The 17885-nt window shown below is 48.4% G+C and overlaps 1 protein-coding gene across 4 annotated transcripts; it reads left to right on the plus strand.

Moving 5' to 3' along the window:
* The first annotated feature begins 107 nt into the window (after positions 1–107).
* Positions 108–17860, plus strand: MFN2 (mitofusin 2). 4 transcript variants are annotated; one of them, XM_061600604.1, is made up of 19 exons: positions 108–281; positions 1907–2021; positions 2654–2832; positions 3246–3381; positions 4215–4377; positions 5308–5432; positions 5995–6103; positions 6898–7005; positions 7094–7247; positions 7727–7794; positions 8496–8617; positions 8898–9024; positions 9311–9415; positions 9921–10023; positions 10540–10760; positions 12065–12220; positions 13008–13204; positions 14717–14851; positions 15884–17860. In XM_061600604.1, the coding sequence occupies exons 3-19, from the start codon at positions 2658–2660 to the stop codon at positions 15951–15953; spliced, it is 2274 nt and encodes a 757-aa protein (XP_061456588.1). In that variant the 5' UTR covers positions 108–281; positions 1907–2021; positions 2654–2657; the 3' UTR covers positions 15954–17860. The 4 variants fall into 4 exon arrangements, with proteins under 4 accessions (XP_061456588.1, XP_061456589.1, XP_061456590.1 ...); XM_061600605.1 differs by having other exon boundaries at positions 108–230; XM_061600606.1 differs by lacking the exon at positions 108–281 and adding an exon at positions 469–572.
* The last annotated feature ends 25 nt before the right edge of the window (positions 17861–17885 follow it).

Here is a 17885-nt window from a genome sequence, read left to right on the forward strand (position 1 = left end):
CAGCAAATGGAGAGGGGAAGAACACCAGTTGCTGGCATCCCTCCCTCCCTATAAACAGGTCTAGGGAGGAGAGTGACATCAGCAGAAATGAATCCTGCCGGGGAACCACATGAGGCAGTGAGGAGAAGGGGCTGTCGCGGCCGGTGTGACGTCAGCTCCCGGCGCTCTCCTCTGACGATGCCCGGGGCTTGGTTCCGTCTCGCAGCAGCGCAGTGGGAAAGGCAGTGAAGGTGAGAGGGGAGCGCCTGGAAGGAGACAAGGAAGGCGACGCGTGTCAGCGGGTACAGACGTTGCAACCAGCTCAGTAGCTGCCAGTTGCTTTTAATCTTTTTGTGGAATTTGGAGGAGGGGGGTGTTCCTCCACGTGTGCAGTGCGGGGAGGGAGGCGTGCCCGTTTAGGTCACGGGTGCAAGGTGTGTGTTTGGGTTGCCGCCCCGGCCAGGTGAGGCTTCGCGCACGTGGGCAAGGCAGGTGACGGGGGGGTGGCTGGCAGGCAGGTTCAAGGTGTGTGCTCAGGATCGCGCAGAGTGTGCAGGGAATGCTGGTTCTGCTTGGAAACTCGGAGGTGCAAGGTGTGTGTGGGGGAGAGGCTTGCTTAGGTGGGTTGTTCGTGTCCTCTGTATGGGCAGTGCAGGGGGGCAGGGCGTGGTAGCGGTGATCCAAGCTGCGGCGGAGTGGCAGAGCGCCTGCTTTGCATGTAGAAGGTCCCCAGTGCCAGCATCTCTAGGTAGGGATGGGAGAGGCTCCCTGCCTGACATCCTGGAGAGCTGCTGCCGGGCTGTGTGGACATTACTGAGCTAGATGGGCCAGTGGTCTGACTCGGTATAAAGCAGTTTTGTGGCAGTTCAGTGTTTATGTGTGTTTGTGGGGGGACAATCATCTTAAGTTGCTCAGGTACCACGTGAGGCGAATGGAGTAGGATGCATCTCTCATGTCGCCCGCTCAAAGGTGCGCAGGGAAGACAGAGTAAGAGCCCATGAATGTAATGCGCCCAAGTATTTGCGAGAGCCGTAAGAAAGTACTGTATTCTTACTTTTGTTTGTTAAGAGTGCTGGGAATTGTAGCTCTGTGAGGGGTAAACTACGGTTCCCAGGATTCTTTGGTGGGGTGGTGGTGGGGTGCTTTAAATGTATGGTGTGTACACAGCCCATGTCTAGGCAGAAGTAAGTCTTATTGTATTTACTGGTGCTTATTTCCAGGTAAGTAGGGTGAGGATTCCAGTCTTAGCCCTTCTTAAAATTTATCAGATTGATTTGCCGTAAGTGTATAATTTGCATGCATTGTGTTTCATTTTTATTTATTTATTTATTTTGCCATAAGGAAAATAACAACTGTATGATGTTAAGGCTGTGTGTGTTAATTCGTCTTCTTTTTTTAAAGGTATTAGAAGATATTTAATAAAATATGGGGGGGGGTTGGCGGAGAGAGAAGTGGATGAAAGTACAGTGTGTTTCTTAAGCAGAATTGTAGTTCTGTGAGGGAAATAGGGGTCTCTCCCAGCACCCTTAGCAAACCACAGTTCCCAGGATTCTTTGGGGAAAGGTATGACTGTTTCAAGTGGTATCATAGAGAAGTGAAGGCCGGGGGGGGGGGACGGAAAAAATTCAGAGAATTTTATTTCTCACATTGTCAGAAAAACAAAAAAAGCTTTGGCTAAAAGGGGTGTGTGTTTTGTTTCCTGAATTTTTCTGGTTCTTTCTGGGCTTTTGCATCTCTAATCATAGCGCTTTAAATGTGCCATACAGATGTGGCCCCAGGCATGTGCAGGGCAATGGGCGCTGAGCATGAAAGCAGAGCCGGCGGTGGGATGTCCCATGCGGGAAATGAAAAAGGCAGCTGGCGCAGGCCATGACTGGGCTGTGTGAGTTTCCTAATCCCGTACATTTCTGTCTCCTTACAATGACAGGGGGAGGAAACTGAATTGTTCCCATTGCCAGTGGCTTATTTTGTTGGTCCCAGCAACTTAGAAAAGCAGATGCAAATCATGCTTGGCCTGTGAACACCCAGCCTGTATCTTAAAAGTAAGTTGGAGAGCTAATGTGTGTGTGTGTGAATTCCTCAAACATTGGAACCAGCCTAAATACGAGGTTTATATCAGATTATGCATGGCGTAGCAAAAGTAGATAGGGAGACGTTTCTGTCTGTCTCTCATATTTATTTATTTATTATTTATTTGTTTGTTTATTTAAAATAATACTGGAGCTCTCACAACACCATGAAGCCGGATATTAAAAGTTTCAGGACAGGCAAAAGAAGTGACTTTTCAGTGGTGGCTGTTTGCGAAATGCCCTCCCTGGTGAGCTGCGCCTGTCTCCAACATTATAGACTGTTAGGAGGGATTTGAAAACATTCCTGTTTACTAGTGCCATCACACCCCATTGTTAGGGGAAGAGACATAGCTCAACAGGAGAGCATCTGCCTTGCATGCGGAAGGTGCCAGGTTCAGCCCCCAATGGCTTCTCCAAGTAAGGGTCCCTGCCTGAATCCCTGGAGAGCCGCTGCCAGTCTTGCGTGGACAATACTGGTTTAAGGGTTAGGACAAATTCACGGAGGAAAATGGGCTCTGGGTTTTGTTTTTATCAGCTGAACCTAGCTGACTGCTAGTTTCTCCCTCTCTCTCTTCTTGGCCCCCACCTGCCCTCCCACTGTCTAGCGCAATGTCCCTGCTCTTCCCCCACTCCAAGTCCATTGTCTCCAGCAAGAAGGACAAAAGGCACATGGCAGAAGTCAATGCCTCCCCGCTCAAGCACTTTGTCACTGCCAAGAAGAAGATCAATGGCATCTTTGAACAGCTGGCTGCCTACATCCAGGAGAGTGCAACATTCCTAGAGGGTAAGACAGCCCCCTTTGTGTGTGTGTGTGTTTTAACAACTTGTCTATTCGCCATGGGCGAGAAGGAATTCAGTGTAGGTGAGCGAGCAGAGAAGAGGCTGGCTTAAATAGGAGTGCAAGCTGGCCAACACAGTCATTGGCCCATCAATATTAGCATTGCCTGCACTGACTGGCAGCAGCTCTTCATGGTCTCGCACCGGGATCTTTGCCCAGCTGTAGCTAGAGATGCCAGGGATTGAACGGGGGACTCTCTGCCTGAAACCCTGGAGAGCTGCTGCCAGTCAGTGTAGACAATCCTGAGCTAGGTGGACTAATGGCAGGACTTGGTGTCACGCAGCTTCCGATGCTCCTTCTGCATGCCAAGCAGTTGCCCTGCGGCTGCCCTGCACAGCTGGCTTTCCTTTTGGTTTCAGAAACGCACAAGAATGTGGAGCTGGACCCCGTCACCACGGAGGAGCAAGTGCAGGAGGTCAAAGGCTACCTGTCCAAGGTCAGCGGCATCAGCGAGGTCCTGGCCCGGCGGCACATGAAGGTAGCCTTTTTTGGAAGGTGAGCGAGATGGCAGGCTCTCTGCCTGACGAGGAGTTTGACAGCGGGGGAGGATGGAGCGGTGGCTGCTATTTGAGGCCTGCTTGCCTGCCTTTGGCCCAGAAACGCAGGCGACAGCCTTTGTGCCTGCCAACAGATGCCTTCCTAACTGAGTCACTCTCTTTTTTAATAATAGAATTTGTATCCTCCCGAAAGAGCCCAGGGTGGCAAAAATATCAACAAAAGCAACTGAATGACAAGTGAAAGAAAAATAGTTAAAAACATTCTAAAACACAGTTACAGTTAAAAACATCAAAGAAGCACCTCTCACGTTCAAATCCTGACTGAGCCATAAGGCAGTGGCGAGGAACCTTTTTCCAGCCTGAGGGCCACATTCCCTTCTGGACAACCTTCCGAGGGCCAATTGTCAGTGATGGGTGGGCCGCACTCACTGGCAGTGACTCTCCAGGGTTTTAGACACAGAGTCTCTACCATCCTCACCTGGAGGTGCCAGGGGGGATTGAATGTAGGACCTTCTGCATGCAGGGCAGGTGCTCTGCCACTGAGCTCCGCTCCTTTCTCAAGCTCAGCCCCCTAATGTGCCGAGGCAAAGTGTCCCCTCCCCAGTCATTAGATCAGTCATTTGATGAATGGAGGGGAGTGGGGAGTGTACCTGCGTGTATTGTGCATGAGAGCAGGGGGATGCCTCCTGTGGCCCCCAGAATGTTAAGCAAGGGCAAATGTGGCCCTCTGGCCAAAAAAGCTTAGCCACCCTTGCTTTTGTGTATCCCCACCCTCCGTGGAGAGCAGGTCCCTGCCCCGAGGACCTTACAAACGTGCCATGTTGTTCTCAGGACGAGCAACGGGAAAAGCACCGTGATCAACGCCATGCTGTGGGATAAGGTCCTCCCCTCCGGCATTGGGCACACCACAAATTGCTTCCTGCGCGTGGAGGGGACGGAGGGTCAGGACGCCTTCCTGCTCACCGAGGGATCTGAGGAGAAGAAGAGCATCAAGGTGAGTGCGTGTCAAATTTGGGAAGTGTTCTCTGTTCTTTTGCGAGGGGGACCTCAGAGAGAACCTGTTCTCTGATCTGAAGCAGGGATGTTGTTATGATTGGGTTGCATCCAGTGCTAGTCCTACACGGAGTAGACCCATCCAAATGAACGTAGATGAGCAACTTAAGTTTGTTAATTTCAACGGGTCTACTCTGAGTGAGACTAGCATTGGGTGCAACCAATTATTACCTTGATTTATTGCCTGCGCTTCAAATTAGGGAAAATAAGTCCCGAGGACTGAATGCAGCCCTCCAGACCTCTCTATGGGGTGCTCAGGACTCTCCCCAGAGCACACCCCTTTTCTGACCCTGCACCACACCCTCCTCAAGGCTGAAATGTGCCCTTGAAGCCTGGCAACGAACGTCTCTCGCTTGCCAGGATGGAGAGGGTTGTGTGTAGAGACCTCTGACTTTTGCATGGCTTGGAGCCTCGTCTGTTGCTCCGCCTACTTTTGCTTCTGGCCCCGCCTCCCCCTGGCATGTGGACTGCCCCTCCCTCCAGCAGGAGGCTGTCCATGAGGGAATGAGCCCCTCATGGTGAAACAAGGTTCCCTTTCCCTGGTCTAGAGGAAGGCCTTTGGCTTGATCCAGCAGGGCTCCTCTTGCAATTGCGTTCATAAAGCTTTCTGGATTGTGGCCAGAATTTGTACTAGTCACCTAGCATTATGTACTGCAACAAAATGTTGCAGCGTGGAGTGTTCCATGTTCAGGTTTCCACCAGCCACCCCATCCCATTTCCTCCTTCCCCTGGTTTTTACGTTGAATTTTAAATTGTTGTAATCCGTCCTGGGACCTGCTGGTGAAGGGTGGGTGCATATCAAATTTATTATTAATAATAATAATTATTTCCCGACACGCAACTTTATCTCCTCATCTCTTTCTTCGTCCAGACAGTCAACCAACTTGCTCACGCCCTCCATCAGGATGAGGTTCTGACTGCCGGAGGCCTAGTCAGTGTCATGTGGCCAAACTCAAAGTGCCCGCTCCTGAAAGATGACCTGGTTTTGATGGACAGGTGAGATTTTTCTCTCTCTCTCCTTCTCTCCCCCCCCCCCACAAACACCGGGGAATGATGCATAAGCAAACTCCTTCAGCATTTTGGCATTTGCCTGACCGTCTTGCTTAGCAGGCATTTAATTCGTAAACTGATGCTAAATTCTCCACCGTATAGCTGAAACCCTTCTCTGTAGGTGATGTTTAGACAATGGCTTTAATTCCATGCTGCTTCCAAAAGCTGTTCCCCTTAAAAGCGTGTACCTTTTTAAAAAACTCACACACACCCCATTCTCCTCTCCCAGGTCTGAAAGCTGGCGAAGCTAATTGTGAGCTAAAAGCATCTCCGCTAAAGTATCTTGTTGGCCACTGTGAAAACACGATGCTGGACTAGATGGGCCGTTTGGTCTCATCCAACTGCGGGGCTCTTCCAAAAGTCTTATGTCTTTTTTTTTTTTTTACCATTTGAAAGTTGGGCTTCAATTTTAAGAGTTGTTCAGGAAGGGGTGCTGTTTTAGGGGAGAAAGAGTTGCTAATTGAGGCAACTGTCAATAACGGTTCTCTATCTCTCCTACCCCCGTTAGCCCCGGAATCGACGTAACCACTGAACTAGACAGCTGGATTGATAAGTTTTGCTTGGATGCTGATGTGTTTGTCTTGGTGGCTAACTCCGAGTCTACGCTGATGCAAACGGTATGTGCGCATCTGGTTGGCCACTGTGGGAACAGGATGCTGGCCTGATCCAGTCGGCTTTTCTTATGTGAGACAGATGCATATTGTAGCCAAAGGAAAAATCCCCCAAACACATGGAATAAATTGATAAAAAGCAAAATTCCCCTGTGGACTGAATCTTACAGAAATATATTGCAGACTATTGACAAGATCTCCAGATTATAATCTTGCTTTCGTTATTCCATCCAAGCCAATTTAGAAATGAGGGATTTCTCATTTTACGCTGCTGAAAAAGAATCCTCTGAATATGATCTGGTAGTCATGTCACTTAAGGGCAATGGGTCTGCTCCAACCAGCATCAGATACAACCCCGTGAGTTTTGGAAAAAGGCTCCAAAACAGAGAAAAGCAACAAAGCGGACCTCTAATACGTCTTTTTTAAAACGAAAATATAGAATCCTGCCAGTCTTCTTCCACAACTAGAAGGGCCCACAAATATGTTCACATGCATAAATTTAAAAATGCCTGAGCCATCTCCTTGGCCCTAAGGACTGCTGGATTGCTGCGGCCTTTATACCTTTCCTTGGCCCCACCCCTCCGCACCATCCAATCGCATTGATTGTGGGCGAGGCCGGGTCTCTGGCCTTTTTAACTCCCAAGCTGCCAGACAACTTTGTGTGCCCAAGTCTCTGGGACCTGTCGTGAGTTGCGTGTCAAAACTGCGTGTAATTCTTGATGGAAACTTGGTGGGTGTTGTGGAGGGAAGGGGGTGCAGGACTCAGCCCTGTGACACACTTAGCGCCTTTTGTTTTTCAGGAGAAGCAGTTCTTCCACAAAGTCAATGCCCGCTTGTCACGGCCCAACATCTTCATCTTGAACAACCGTTGGGATGCCTCGGCCTCTGAACCGGAGTACATGGAAGAGGTGAGGGTTCGGCAAACCGCCGTGGAGGGTGGGCAGCTGGAAAGGGAGACGTCGCCTCCTCTCATGCCCGTACCGTTTTTCCTTCCAGGTTCAGCGCCAACATATGGAACGCTGCACCAGTTTCCTGGTGGACGAGCTGGGGGTGGTGGATCGTCCCCAGGCTGGGGACCGCATCTTCTTTGTCTCCGCAAAGGAAGTCTTGAGCGCCCGGATCCAGAAGGCACAGGGGATGCCTGAAGGAGGTAATGGGGACGCCCTCCCGCCCTAGCAGCAAGGGAAACCTCACCTGAGGGTAAGGAGAGTGAGGCTGCAGCACAGGTGTGGGGATCCTTTGGCCCTCCAGATATTGCTGAACTGCAGCTCCCATCTTTTTTTGGCCACTAGCCATCCTGTTGTTAGGGCTGATGGGAGTTGTAGTTCAGCAACATCTGGAAGGCCAGAGATTCTGCACAGCTGCTGCAGCAGTGCACCTCCTTCCAACAGCAAACACAAGCAGTGTGTGCCGACAAGGTTTCAGCCAAAACAGGCCCACTGAGAAATCCTTGAGCTTCTTACAGAATAGAAAACAAGGACGGGGCCTGTAAACACCTTCCGCAGAGAGGCACCACGCCTGGTGGAGGCTGACCTTGCCTTCACGGAAAATAGAGTCACTGCTAGATCTTAATTGGGGAGGGGATCTACTCAAGACATTAAAGTGGATTTCAATGCCTTTTCCTCCCAGGCGGGGCGCTGGCGGAGGGGTTCCAAGTGAGGATGTTTGAGTTCCAGAATTTCGAGAGAAGATTTGAGGCAAGTCTCATTGTCAGCTAAGTTTGTGCTCCTGCTGGCTTTTATAAAACGGGTGGAGAATGGCCATAGCTCAGGGGTGGAGAGTCTGCTTTGCATGCAGAAGGGACTGATGGGAGTTGTAGTTCAAAACACCTGGAGGGCACCAGGTTGGCCGAAGGCTGGTCCTAATTCCTATAGAGTTCTTCCTCTCCCGTCCCCCCCACTTGAGCTAAGAAATCACTGAAATGAGTCCACTTCCAAAAGTTTGACACAAGGAAATTTACTACGTTATGGTATTGGAGTAAATAACCCCGGATCTTTGTTTTCTGTGCAGTGCAAATGTTTGAACTGGGTTCTAGAATCTAACATCCTGAGAGATCTGATTTTTTTTAAAAAAAATCAAGTCTGTAGTCCTCAAGGTCGCAAAATTAGTGTTGAACGTTTATGAGCAATGCTGGGGTGTCCTCCCCGAGATAGCCAGACGCATATGATGCCAAACAACCTAACATACGTAAAGCCTGATTAAACATACGTAAAGCCTGATTTGTAAAACCTTGACGTGGGATGCAGAGTTTGGGATTGTATCCAACGCTAGTCCTACTTGGAGCAGACCCATTGGACAGGACTAACTTGGGTTCACTCATTTTGATGGGTCTTCTCTGAGTAGGACTGAGCTGGTTATAACCCTTGAACAACTTATTTCCCTTCCCTCGCTTGTGCAGGAATGCATCTCTCAGTCTGCTGTGAAGACGAAATTTGAACAGCACACGGTCAGAGCCAAGCAGATCGCGGAAGAGGTCCGCCAGATCATGGACTCGGTGCACGTGGCTGCCCAGGAGCAGAGGTGAGCGGCTGCAGAGCGTCAGAAGAGCCTGGCTCCTGGATCAGGCCACTGGCCTGGCTAGTCCAGCATCCTTTTCTCACAGACACCCCATACAGAATTGGGAGCGCCTTGCTGGCTCAGTTAGGCCCCTGCGTTGCCTGTTCCTTGTATTTTAACAGCCTAGATGAGTTGGCGCTACGTCTTTTCTGCCCCTAGGAAATGAGAGCCGCCTGGAGATTGCCGGCTGATCTCCAGGATTCCACTTAGTGTGCCGTTCTCTCCCTCTCTCCTTCCCTCCCAGAATTTACTGCCTGGAGATGCGAGAGGATCGCCAGGAACGCCTGGAGTTCATTGACAAACAGCTGGACCTCCTCACTCACAACTACAAGCTGAAAATCAAACAGATCTCGGAGGAAGTGGAGAGGCAGGTGAGGGCACAGTGGCGGCGGTGATGGGTAGTCCTCTGAGGCAGGCGCTCCGCAGTATGAGTGGCACGGGCGTTCTTCCCGGTTGGGGCACCCTCTCCGTGGGATTGCCTCCCCTCTGAACTGTGGCAACACATTTCCTTGAATGTGCGCCCAGTTCAGCTTCTCCTGCAAAGAGCATTTGACACTCTCTTCCCCCCCTCTCTTACGCTCCAGCACAGAGGATACTCAGCCCCGGCCCCAGTCCTCTGGCTTTGCCTAATCACTTGACATGTAATTGCTCTCCTAGGTGTCCAACGCGATGGCGGAAGAGATCAGGCGGCTGTCAGTGTTGGTGGACGAATTCCAGCTGGATTTCCACCCGTCTCCTGTAGTTATAAAAGTTTATAAGAATGTGAGTGATAAAGTGCTCTGGAGTTATTATTGCCGATGTTTGTTTTGTTTTGTTTATTGTAAGTTCGTAAGAATGTGAGCGATACCTTGGACGTTGTTTGTTGATATGCCGCTCTGGGCTCCTGGGAGGAAGGGCGGGATATAAAGCAAAATAATAAATAAATAAATAAATAATATTGGGAAGGGCCATAGCTCAGTGGCAGAGCACCTGCTTTGCATGCAGAAGGTCCCAGGTTTAATCCCTGGCAGCGCCACCGGGTACAACTGGGACTGTCCTCTGTTTGTAACCCTGGATCTTCTCCCAGTTAGTGCGGACAGACTGAGTTATAGATGGACCAACGGTCTCACTTAGCATAAATTCCGATGGGTGTAATCTCTTACATTCAGCAATTTTACTCGCCTTGTTTTCTTTTCTGTTGCACCGTGGCTGGGGGGGCGGGGGGAGGGATGTTCACGTGGGGAGAGCACCCACAAACCCAACTTGACCTCCGCCTCTCTTTTCCCAGGAAATGCACCGGCACATTGAGGAGGGCCTGGGCCGGAACATGTCAGATCGCTGCTCCAGTGCCATCACGACATCCCTGCAGACCATGCAGCAGGAAATGATCGGTTAGCGCTTGTGGGAAGGGAGCAGTCCGCCATGGTACTAGTGACCAGGGATGAAGGGGGGACCTCTGGAGCTCTCCAGACTCGAGCCACAGCCAGCATGGCTACTGATCCCTGTCTTTGCATTAAAAGTTAGCTGGGGCAGTGAAGGCAAGTGATGACCTAGTTCAGCGGTGGGGAGCCTGGTGCCCTCCAGATATTGTCAGACTTTAGCTCCCAGCAGCCAGCATAGGGAGTGACGATGATGGGAGTTGGAGTCCAGCAACATCTGGAGGGCACCATGCTCCCCATTGCTGAACTAGGTCATCACTTGCCTTCACTGCCCCAGCTAACTTTTAATGCAGGGATGGGGACCATTGGCCGTCCTGGCAGGGGCTGATGGGAGTTGGACTCCAGCAACATCTAGGGGGCCACAGATGATCCCCACCTCTGGTGTAAAGCATCACGCACATTGATCTGTGGCTCAGGGCTTCTTCTAATACTAGCCCCTCTTGCCTCCTTTCCTCTCTTGTTAAATAGATGGCCTAAAGCCCCTCCTGCCAGTCTCCCTGAGGGGCCAGATAGACATGCTGGTCCCCCGGCAGTGCTTCACAATGAGCTACGACCTGAACTGCGACAAGCTCTGTGCCGATTTCCAGGAGGACATTGCCTTCCACTTTTCTCTCGGGTGGACGATGCTTGTGAACCGGTTTCTGGGGCCAAAAAACACCCGGCGGGCCTTGATGGGCTACAACGACCAGGTAAGCAGACGGCCTGGCGACTCAGCGGGCATCCGGTTCCACACAGCGGCCAGTCGGACGCTTCCGAGAATCCCGCAAGCAGGGCGAGGAAGCAGTCGCTCTTTCCTGTTGTTGCTCCTTGGCAAGAGCTGAGGCTCAGTGGGAGAGCATCTGCTTAGCGTGTAGAAGGTCCCGGGTTCAATCCCAGCATGTCCAGGCTGGAAAAGACCTCCTTGTCTGAGACCCTGGAGCGCTGCCGCCAATCACCGTGGCCAGAGGTTCCCGAAATGTGGACCACCAGTGGTCTGGCAGCTTCATTCAGGTGGCACGTCCACATTAAATGTCCGTATTGATTTTTAATTGCATTTTACTGCTTCTTTTAAAATTCTTTATTATACATAAAAATAAAAAAACATACACCGAGTTATCAAAAAACAACCCCAAATAGATAAAACAGAACAAAATAAAATATAGGCTACGAGAAAGAAAATTGCAGTATTTGTCAGTGTCGCATCATGTGAGTTGGTCTCTTAAAACTTCAATAAACTTTATAGTCTTTTCATTTCCAGAAACTCTTATTTTATTTCTAATATTGTATATTAATTGTATTACAATCTGAATTCTGTGGAATACAAGAAAATGCAATATATAAGAAAGAAAAGAAGCGCTTAGAACGGAATTAAAACGGTAGAAACCAGCTACAGCTGCTGCCAGTCAGTGTCGACTATATTGAGCTAGTTCAGGGGTAGCCAATATGGTCCCCCCCCAGACGTTGTTGGACTGCCAGCATGGCCAGTGGTCCAGGATGATGGGAGTTGGAGTCCAACAAAATCTGGAGGGCACCACGCTGGCTACCTGTGTGCTCCACTGGACTATTGGTGTGACTCTGCACAAGGGCAGCTTCTGGTGTTCCTGAATGGTCGTCAGTGGCGTGTTGCCCCAGCTGCTGTTTCCATCCCCGAAGGAGCAAGAAGCAACACACACAGGAATTTATGAACTCTGCTCCTTTTATTCTAAATAACCCCAAGTGAAGTACACGTGTGGTTTTTTGCTCATCTCTCATAATTTCTACTGCTGCTGCTGCCGTGGTGGGGGAGGCGGAGTGCCATGCAAAAGAGCCATGAAACCAGCCACTAACCTTGACTGTGTCTTGGCCCCAGGAGCCCGATCTGTAAAATGGGAACCGCAAAACCCTGCTTGGCTGTGTTTGAAATCGACGCTTTGCGTTGTGCTGGAAGTGCTTATGAATGGAGTCTTAAACCATTCTCTGACACAGAGGCCTCTCTCTCTTGTGTCCTCCCTGTGCCCTCTGCTTTTCGAATTAGGTTCAGCGTCCTCTGTCTTTGACCCCAGCGAACCCAAGCCTGCCTCCCTTGCCTCAGGGATCCTTGACCCAGGAAGAGCTGATGGTCTCTATGGTCACTGGCCTGGCCTCTCTCACGTCCAGAACGTCAATGGGCATCCTTGTGGTTGGCGGAGTGGTAGGTTTGAAGGAGAATCTTTAAACTTGAGGGTGTCTTGAAGCTGTCCAGTGCTCCAGAAAAGCTGGGTTGTTTTGCCTTCGGAGGGACAAATTTGGATTTGATGAGCAAGCACCCACACCGCAGAGCTCATGACTGATACTTTACAGTTATGGCTGAATCGCTGATATTTGTTGGCAAATTGGAATTAAATGATAAAACAAACTCAGGGCTGTTCATTTCTGTGGGTCTACCCTGGATAGGACTTAGCTGGATGCAACATAGTTGGAGATGCAGTGTAATGTAGTGGTTAGAGCATCAGACTGGGGCCTGGGAGACCTGGGTTCAAATCCCCATTTAGCCATGAAGCTCGCTGGGTGACTTTGGGCCAGTCACAGTCTCTCAGCCTAGCGTACCTCACAGGGTTGTTTTGAGGATAAAATGGCGAGATAGGAGAACCATGTTTGTACACTACCGTGAGCTCCTTAGAGGAATGATGGGATATAAATGTAATGATCAATCAGTCAATCAATAAACCTATTGTTTCCAGCAAATTTATGAAACAGGATTTTTTTCATGGCAAAATAAAGCACTGGAACCTTCCCCCACCACATCACTACAGGATAAGTGGCACTTTATAAATGCAAATAAATAAATTGATTTTCTATTGCTTTCAGTGAGCCTACTCTGAGTATGACTTGGTTGAATAGCGCCCGCAGATAATTTCCCAAAACTAGCAAAAATCACAAAATACTCGGTTTCGATCTTCCGCCATTTTAATAACGATGGGTGTCGCTTCTACGCACAGGTCTGGAAGGCGGTGGGCTGGAGGCTTATTGCTCTTTCTTTCGGCCTCTATGGGCTCCTCTACGTCTATGAGCGCCTCACCTGGACGACGAAAGCGAAGGAGCGAGCCTTCAAGCGCCAGTTCGTGGAATACGCCGGAGAGAAACTCCAACTCATTGTCAGTTACACGGGCTCTAACTGCAGCCACCAAGTTCAACAGTGAGTTTTGAGTTTTATGTGAGAATGTGTCTACGTTACGCCCTTCTGAATCATTTCTTTTTTAGCCTGTTAATACTGTTAGGCATGGCACTCAGGAACTGTCATTCTGTGAGTGGGCAAATGGCCTTGAAGAGAGCTCAGTGTGCTTCAACTTCGGCCCGGTGTGTCACGGAATATTCACAAATATTCTCAGTGTTGCGCATGCTGATGGCAACTAAACTGGCTTTAAAAATAAAGTTTAAGTTTTGCAGTGCAAGTAAAATGGTATCTTTTTAAAAATTAGACCAAATAATTCTGCACCTGCATATTCCACAAACCAGCTTTGGTATTACTGCTAGTAGTAATTCAGTTTATATCCCGCCCTTCTTCCAGAAGGAGCCCAGGGTGGCAAACGTATCGGGGATAAAACATTTCAAAACCAAATGTAAAACCAGTTACAAACATTCTAAAGACAGTGATCTCAGAATTACCAGTGTCTTTCAGCCATCAAATGCCTGGTGGGGGGAAGGAAGGTTTAAAAATTTCTCCTGCAAGTCAGTAATTACACAGAACCTGTGCTACTGGCATAGAAAGCTGCCTTGTACTGAATCAAACCATCGATCTGTCTAGCTCAGTATTCATGCAGCGGCTCTCCAAGGTTTTAAGCAGGAGTTGTCCCAGCCCTACCTAGAGACGTTGCCGGGGATTGAACCTGGGACCTTCTGCATGCAAAGCAGGCGCTCTGCCACTGAACTATGGCACTTCCAGCGTGCAATCTGTTCCTGTTCCCCATATGACTCTATTGACCCCTCCTCTAGAGACTAGCAACAGAAGAAAACAGCATGCAGAATACGCAAATGGATGGCAGTTTTCCTTAGTTTGCATCCCTTTAAGTGTGGATGGAACTCAAGGCTTTTCATGAATTCTACACATGGCTCTAAAGCGGAGGTGCCAACTGGGTCCTTGGATAAGTACTCCAAGAATCTTTGGGGCATTTGGGGGGGGTATTGAGAAAGCTCTCTCTTAAACATTAGAAGAGCTTGAGTGAGTCGTGGGCCCACTGTTGATCTGCTATGGGCCGGCTTTAATTCATGGTCTGCAAGCTGACCTAGACCTGGGTTAAGAAATTTTACTATTTCTGTTGTTTGGGCCTTGCAAAATGTCCTGTGTTTGCAGAGCATAGAAATGTTAAGCCGTGTTCTGCGATTTCAGAAGCAGCTTCAAGAGAAGGGCCACAGGTCAGTGGTAGAGCATCTTTGCGTGCAGAAGGTCCCAGGTTCAACCCCCAGCATCTCTAAGTAGGGCCAGCAGAGAGACTCTGCCTGAAGCCCTGGATAGCGGCTGACAGTCAGTGTAGACAACAGTGAGCCAAATGGACCAGTGGTCTGACTTGGCATAAGACAACTTCCTTTGTTCCTTCTTTGAGTTCAGTATTCTCCCCCCCCCTTTTTTTTTTTATTGACCTCTTCCTCTTCTCTTTCTGTTGTCCTTTTTTAAAAAAACGACAACAAATACATATATTCTTGGAAAAAGAGAGCTTGCCGGAACCTTCGCTCAGCTCTGCCAGCAGGTTGATGTGACAAGAGAAGACCTGGAGAGAGAAATCACAGCCCTGAATCAAAAGATTGAGATTTTGGACTCCTTGCAGAGCAAAGCCAAATTGCTCAGGTATGGAATTTCTTACACTTACAGACCACTTTCCCCTCTCCTCTGTTGTGGAACCCAAGTCAGCATGCATCTGCGGTTCCCAGAGGTCTCCCATCCAGGCACGGAGCAGACTTGGACCTGCTTAGCATCATCAAGGTGGTGGCCTCATGTGCCTTTAGACCACCACCTTGGGGGGGCGGGGATTTCTGGTTGGTTTCTTGTTCACAGCAGTGAGGTACATTTCACTTCATCCTATTTTATTTACTCATAAAAAAACACTTAAGTAGTTTACGTGAAGGAAATGCAGAATGGGAGCTTTGACATGCGCAATGTGTATTTTAAGGACCTGCCCTATTTTAGGATGTTTTTAAATTGTTTTTAATGTCGTGTTTTAAATTTTTTGTAACCTGCACTGGGACCTTTGAGTGAAGGGCGGGTAATAAATGATGATGATGAGCCTTTTAAGTAGAGACCTTATCCCAGTCTGCATCTGGGTTGGAATTGCTTTTTTAAGATATTTTTAAAGCTTTTTTAAAAAAATGCTTTTAAAGATGTTTTAATTTATTTTAAAGTCTGTTTTTACAATGTCATCAAGTGTTTTTTGTTGGCTGCCCTGGGCTCCTACTGCGAAGAAGGGCGGGGTATAAATTTCATAAATAAATAACATAAAGAAGAAAATAAGTAAATAATATAAAGAGGGTGGTATGTGCTGTCTATCATTTTGATTAGGACTTGGATTCAAAACGACTTTTGGGAGCCCCTTTTAAAAATTGATTGAATCCAGCCCACCCTAACCTGGTGCCGTCCAGATGATGTTAGACGACAGCTCTTATCAGCCCAGATGAGCAAGGGCTGATGTAATCCAACAGAGTAAATGTTGTTGCAGCATTGCGTAGATGCAGTAATTATACACACGAATACACACACATGTGCGCTTGTGTGCTTCCCGTTGGGGCATCTGGTTAGCCACTGTTGAGGACAGGATGCTGGACTAGACAGGCCGCCTGATCCGGCTGAAGGGCTCTCCCTTAGGTTCTTTATGTTTCTCTGCAGGAATAAAGCTGGTTGGCTGGACAGTGAGTTGAATATGTTCACGCACCAGTACTTGCAGCAGAGCAGATAAGCGGGAGAAGACGCAGGAGGCCAGCAGCCATTTCTTCCTGCCCCTTAAACCCGCTTATGCAAATAGTTTCGGGCAATGGGAAACGGTTGTGGATCCACGGAGAAGCTTGTCGCCACCTGCCTCGCTGTTTCCGCCACGAGGCCGAGAGAATCCTCCTGGTTGCACATGATTTTTCTTTCCTCCATCCCTCTAGCCTTTTGACACGCTCTTAATTTTAGGGTCCTTCTTACCCACCACCCCTGCGGAGGTGATGAGAAGCTAATAATTTAGCAGGAGAGAAATGCTCGTGATTATACAGTTAACACGGAGGAATGAGAGATCTAATCTCCCATTCCTTTTGTTTTCTTTTTTAGAAACAATGAAATGTCGAGATAAGCCTATACAAATTCTGTATTGGCTCCCTTTTTTCCAGTGGGTTTAAATGGAAATCGACCCAAAGCTGTTCTTCTCTTCCCCACACCCCCAAAATTCCTCACCACGTCCAGAACTTCCTGAATTAAATGCCCATGCGTTCCTCAAAAAAGGGTAGCCTTGTATTCTTCATGTAAATAAAGGTGCTGTATAGGCAGAGCTTTTAAGCATCCTGTATGTCTTACTGGTTTCACTGGGACAGATTTTAGCCCATATTGGACTCTTTTCTCTCCTGTTGAAAGCAGAGGGACTTAATTTCAGCTGGATCGTGCCCACTGTGTTCAAGAGGCAGTTGTTCATCCAAGCTATACCCCATGCTCTCTCTCTCCTGCTTTAGAAGAGGATAGTTTGTCAATAAACATATTTAATAGGATGGATGAACACCTGTCTCTCTTGTCTCCTTCTGGATTATGCCTCTTTCTCCCTTAGCCCTTGTGGGAGGGTTGGTTTTTTTTAATTACTCTGCCCCTAATGCAGCTAGTCCTCATGGAGTTAGCGGTACTGCTGAATTAATTGGAGTGCAGTTCCCTGGCCGAAGATGTATGTACGCAGCTGTGCGATGAGCTGCAGAATGAGAAAAAAACCTCCCCATTTGAGATGAAATTTTTTGAATGCAGACCTCAGGAGTCTTTTTGATGGGCTCCGTTCAGCTTCTGAAATAACGTGGATAGGTGGCCAACTGTGTAGTGGATTTGGATCCCTTTACATGCTTTCCATAAAATGTTTCATTGCCCCCACCCATTTAAAAACACCCCACGCCCCAGTTTGGATAGCTGGGGAAAAAAATTCCTTTGTCCTGCAATATCTGCAGAATAAAATAGGCCACTGTTCCACACAGTTTTCTTGATGCACTGAATGTTGTGGTTTTTCCCTTCCACGGAAACATCCTTTTCGTAGGAGCTTTGAAACAGCTTTCAGGAAACAGCGGTGGGCAGGGAAAGCCAGTAGGATCACATGAAGAGTCGTCTGATGTTGCCTGTGTCTCCCTACCCCAAACAGGTGGTTGTATCCAGCTGTGCCCTACTCAGAGTAGACCCAAGTTAGCCTGGTCCATTTCAAAGGGTCTACTCTGAGTAGGACTAGCCTTCGATTGTAGCCCTATCTCCCCCAACTTAGCCCACTTGCAGAGGTGTTTGATTCTCCTTAAAATCCAAGGCCACCGTCATCCAAATTCGGCTGATATGACCTGCTGTTTTTGCCTTTTGGTAGTGAATGCACCACAAGCAACAGAGCAACAACACAAGTTTAGCCAAATGCACTTTATTTTTTAATTGCTGCTAACTCTGATTACTTCATATATATTTTTTCTTTCTTTTCTCTCTGTGGTTGAATACCGGGCTCTCCAGAAATCCTCTCTGCAGTGTCTTCTATCTGCTGTTATTTACTGTGGTAGATTCTTTTTTGAAAACAATGTTGATTTTGGCATGAATTTTCTTCCTTGCTGTATCAATCCTATTAAGATCAGAAACCAAACTATTAAAAGGAAAACAAATGAATTGGTCATGAGCATCAGTCGTTTTT

This window comes from Rhineura floridana, chromosome 18 (genome assembly GCF_030035675.1).
Source record: "Rhineura floridana isolate rRhiFlo1 chromosome 18, rRhiFlo1.hap2, whole genome shotgun sequence".
NCBI lineage: Eukaryota > Metazoa > Chordata > Lepidosauria > Squamata > Rhineuridae > Rhineura > Rhineura floridana.

What these genes read in the sequence shown, in the direction of transcription:
- MFN2 (XM_061600604.1), top strand. Translation starts at nt 2,658, where the DNA reads ATGTCCCTGCTCTTCCCCCACTCCAAGTCCATTGTCTCCAGCAAGAAG. An exon ending in AGGAGAAGAAGAGCATCAAG is followed by an intron (nt 4,378 to 5,307) that starts GTGAGTGCGTGT and finishes TTCTTCGTCCAG; the next exon opens with ACAGTCAACCAACTTGCTCA. An exon ending in TGATGGGCTACAACGACCAG is followed by an intron (nt 10,761 to 12,064) that starts GTAAGCAGACGG and finishes TTTTCGAATTAG; the next exon opens with GTTCAGCGTCCTCTGTCTTT.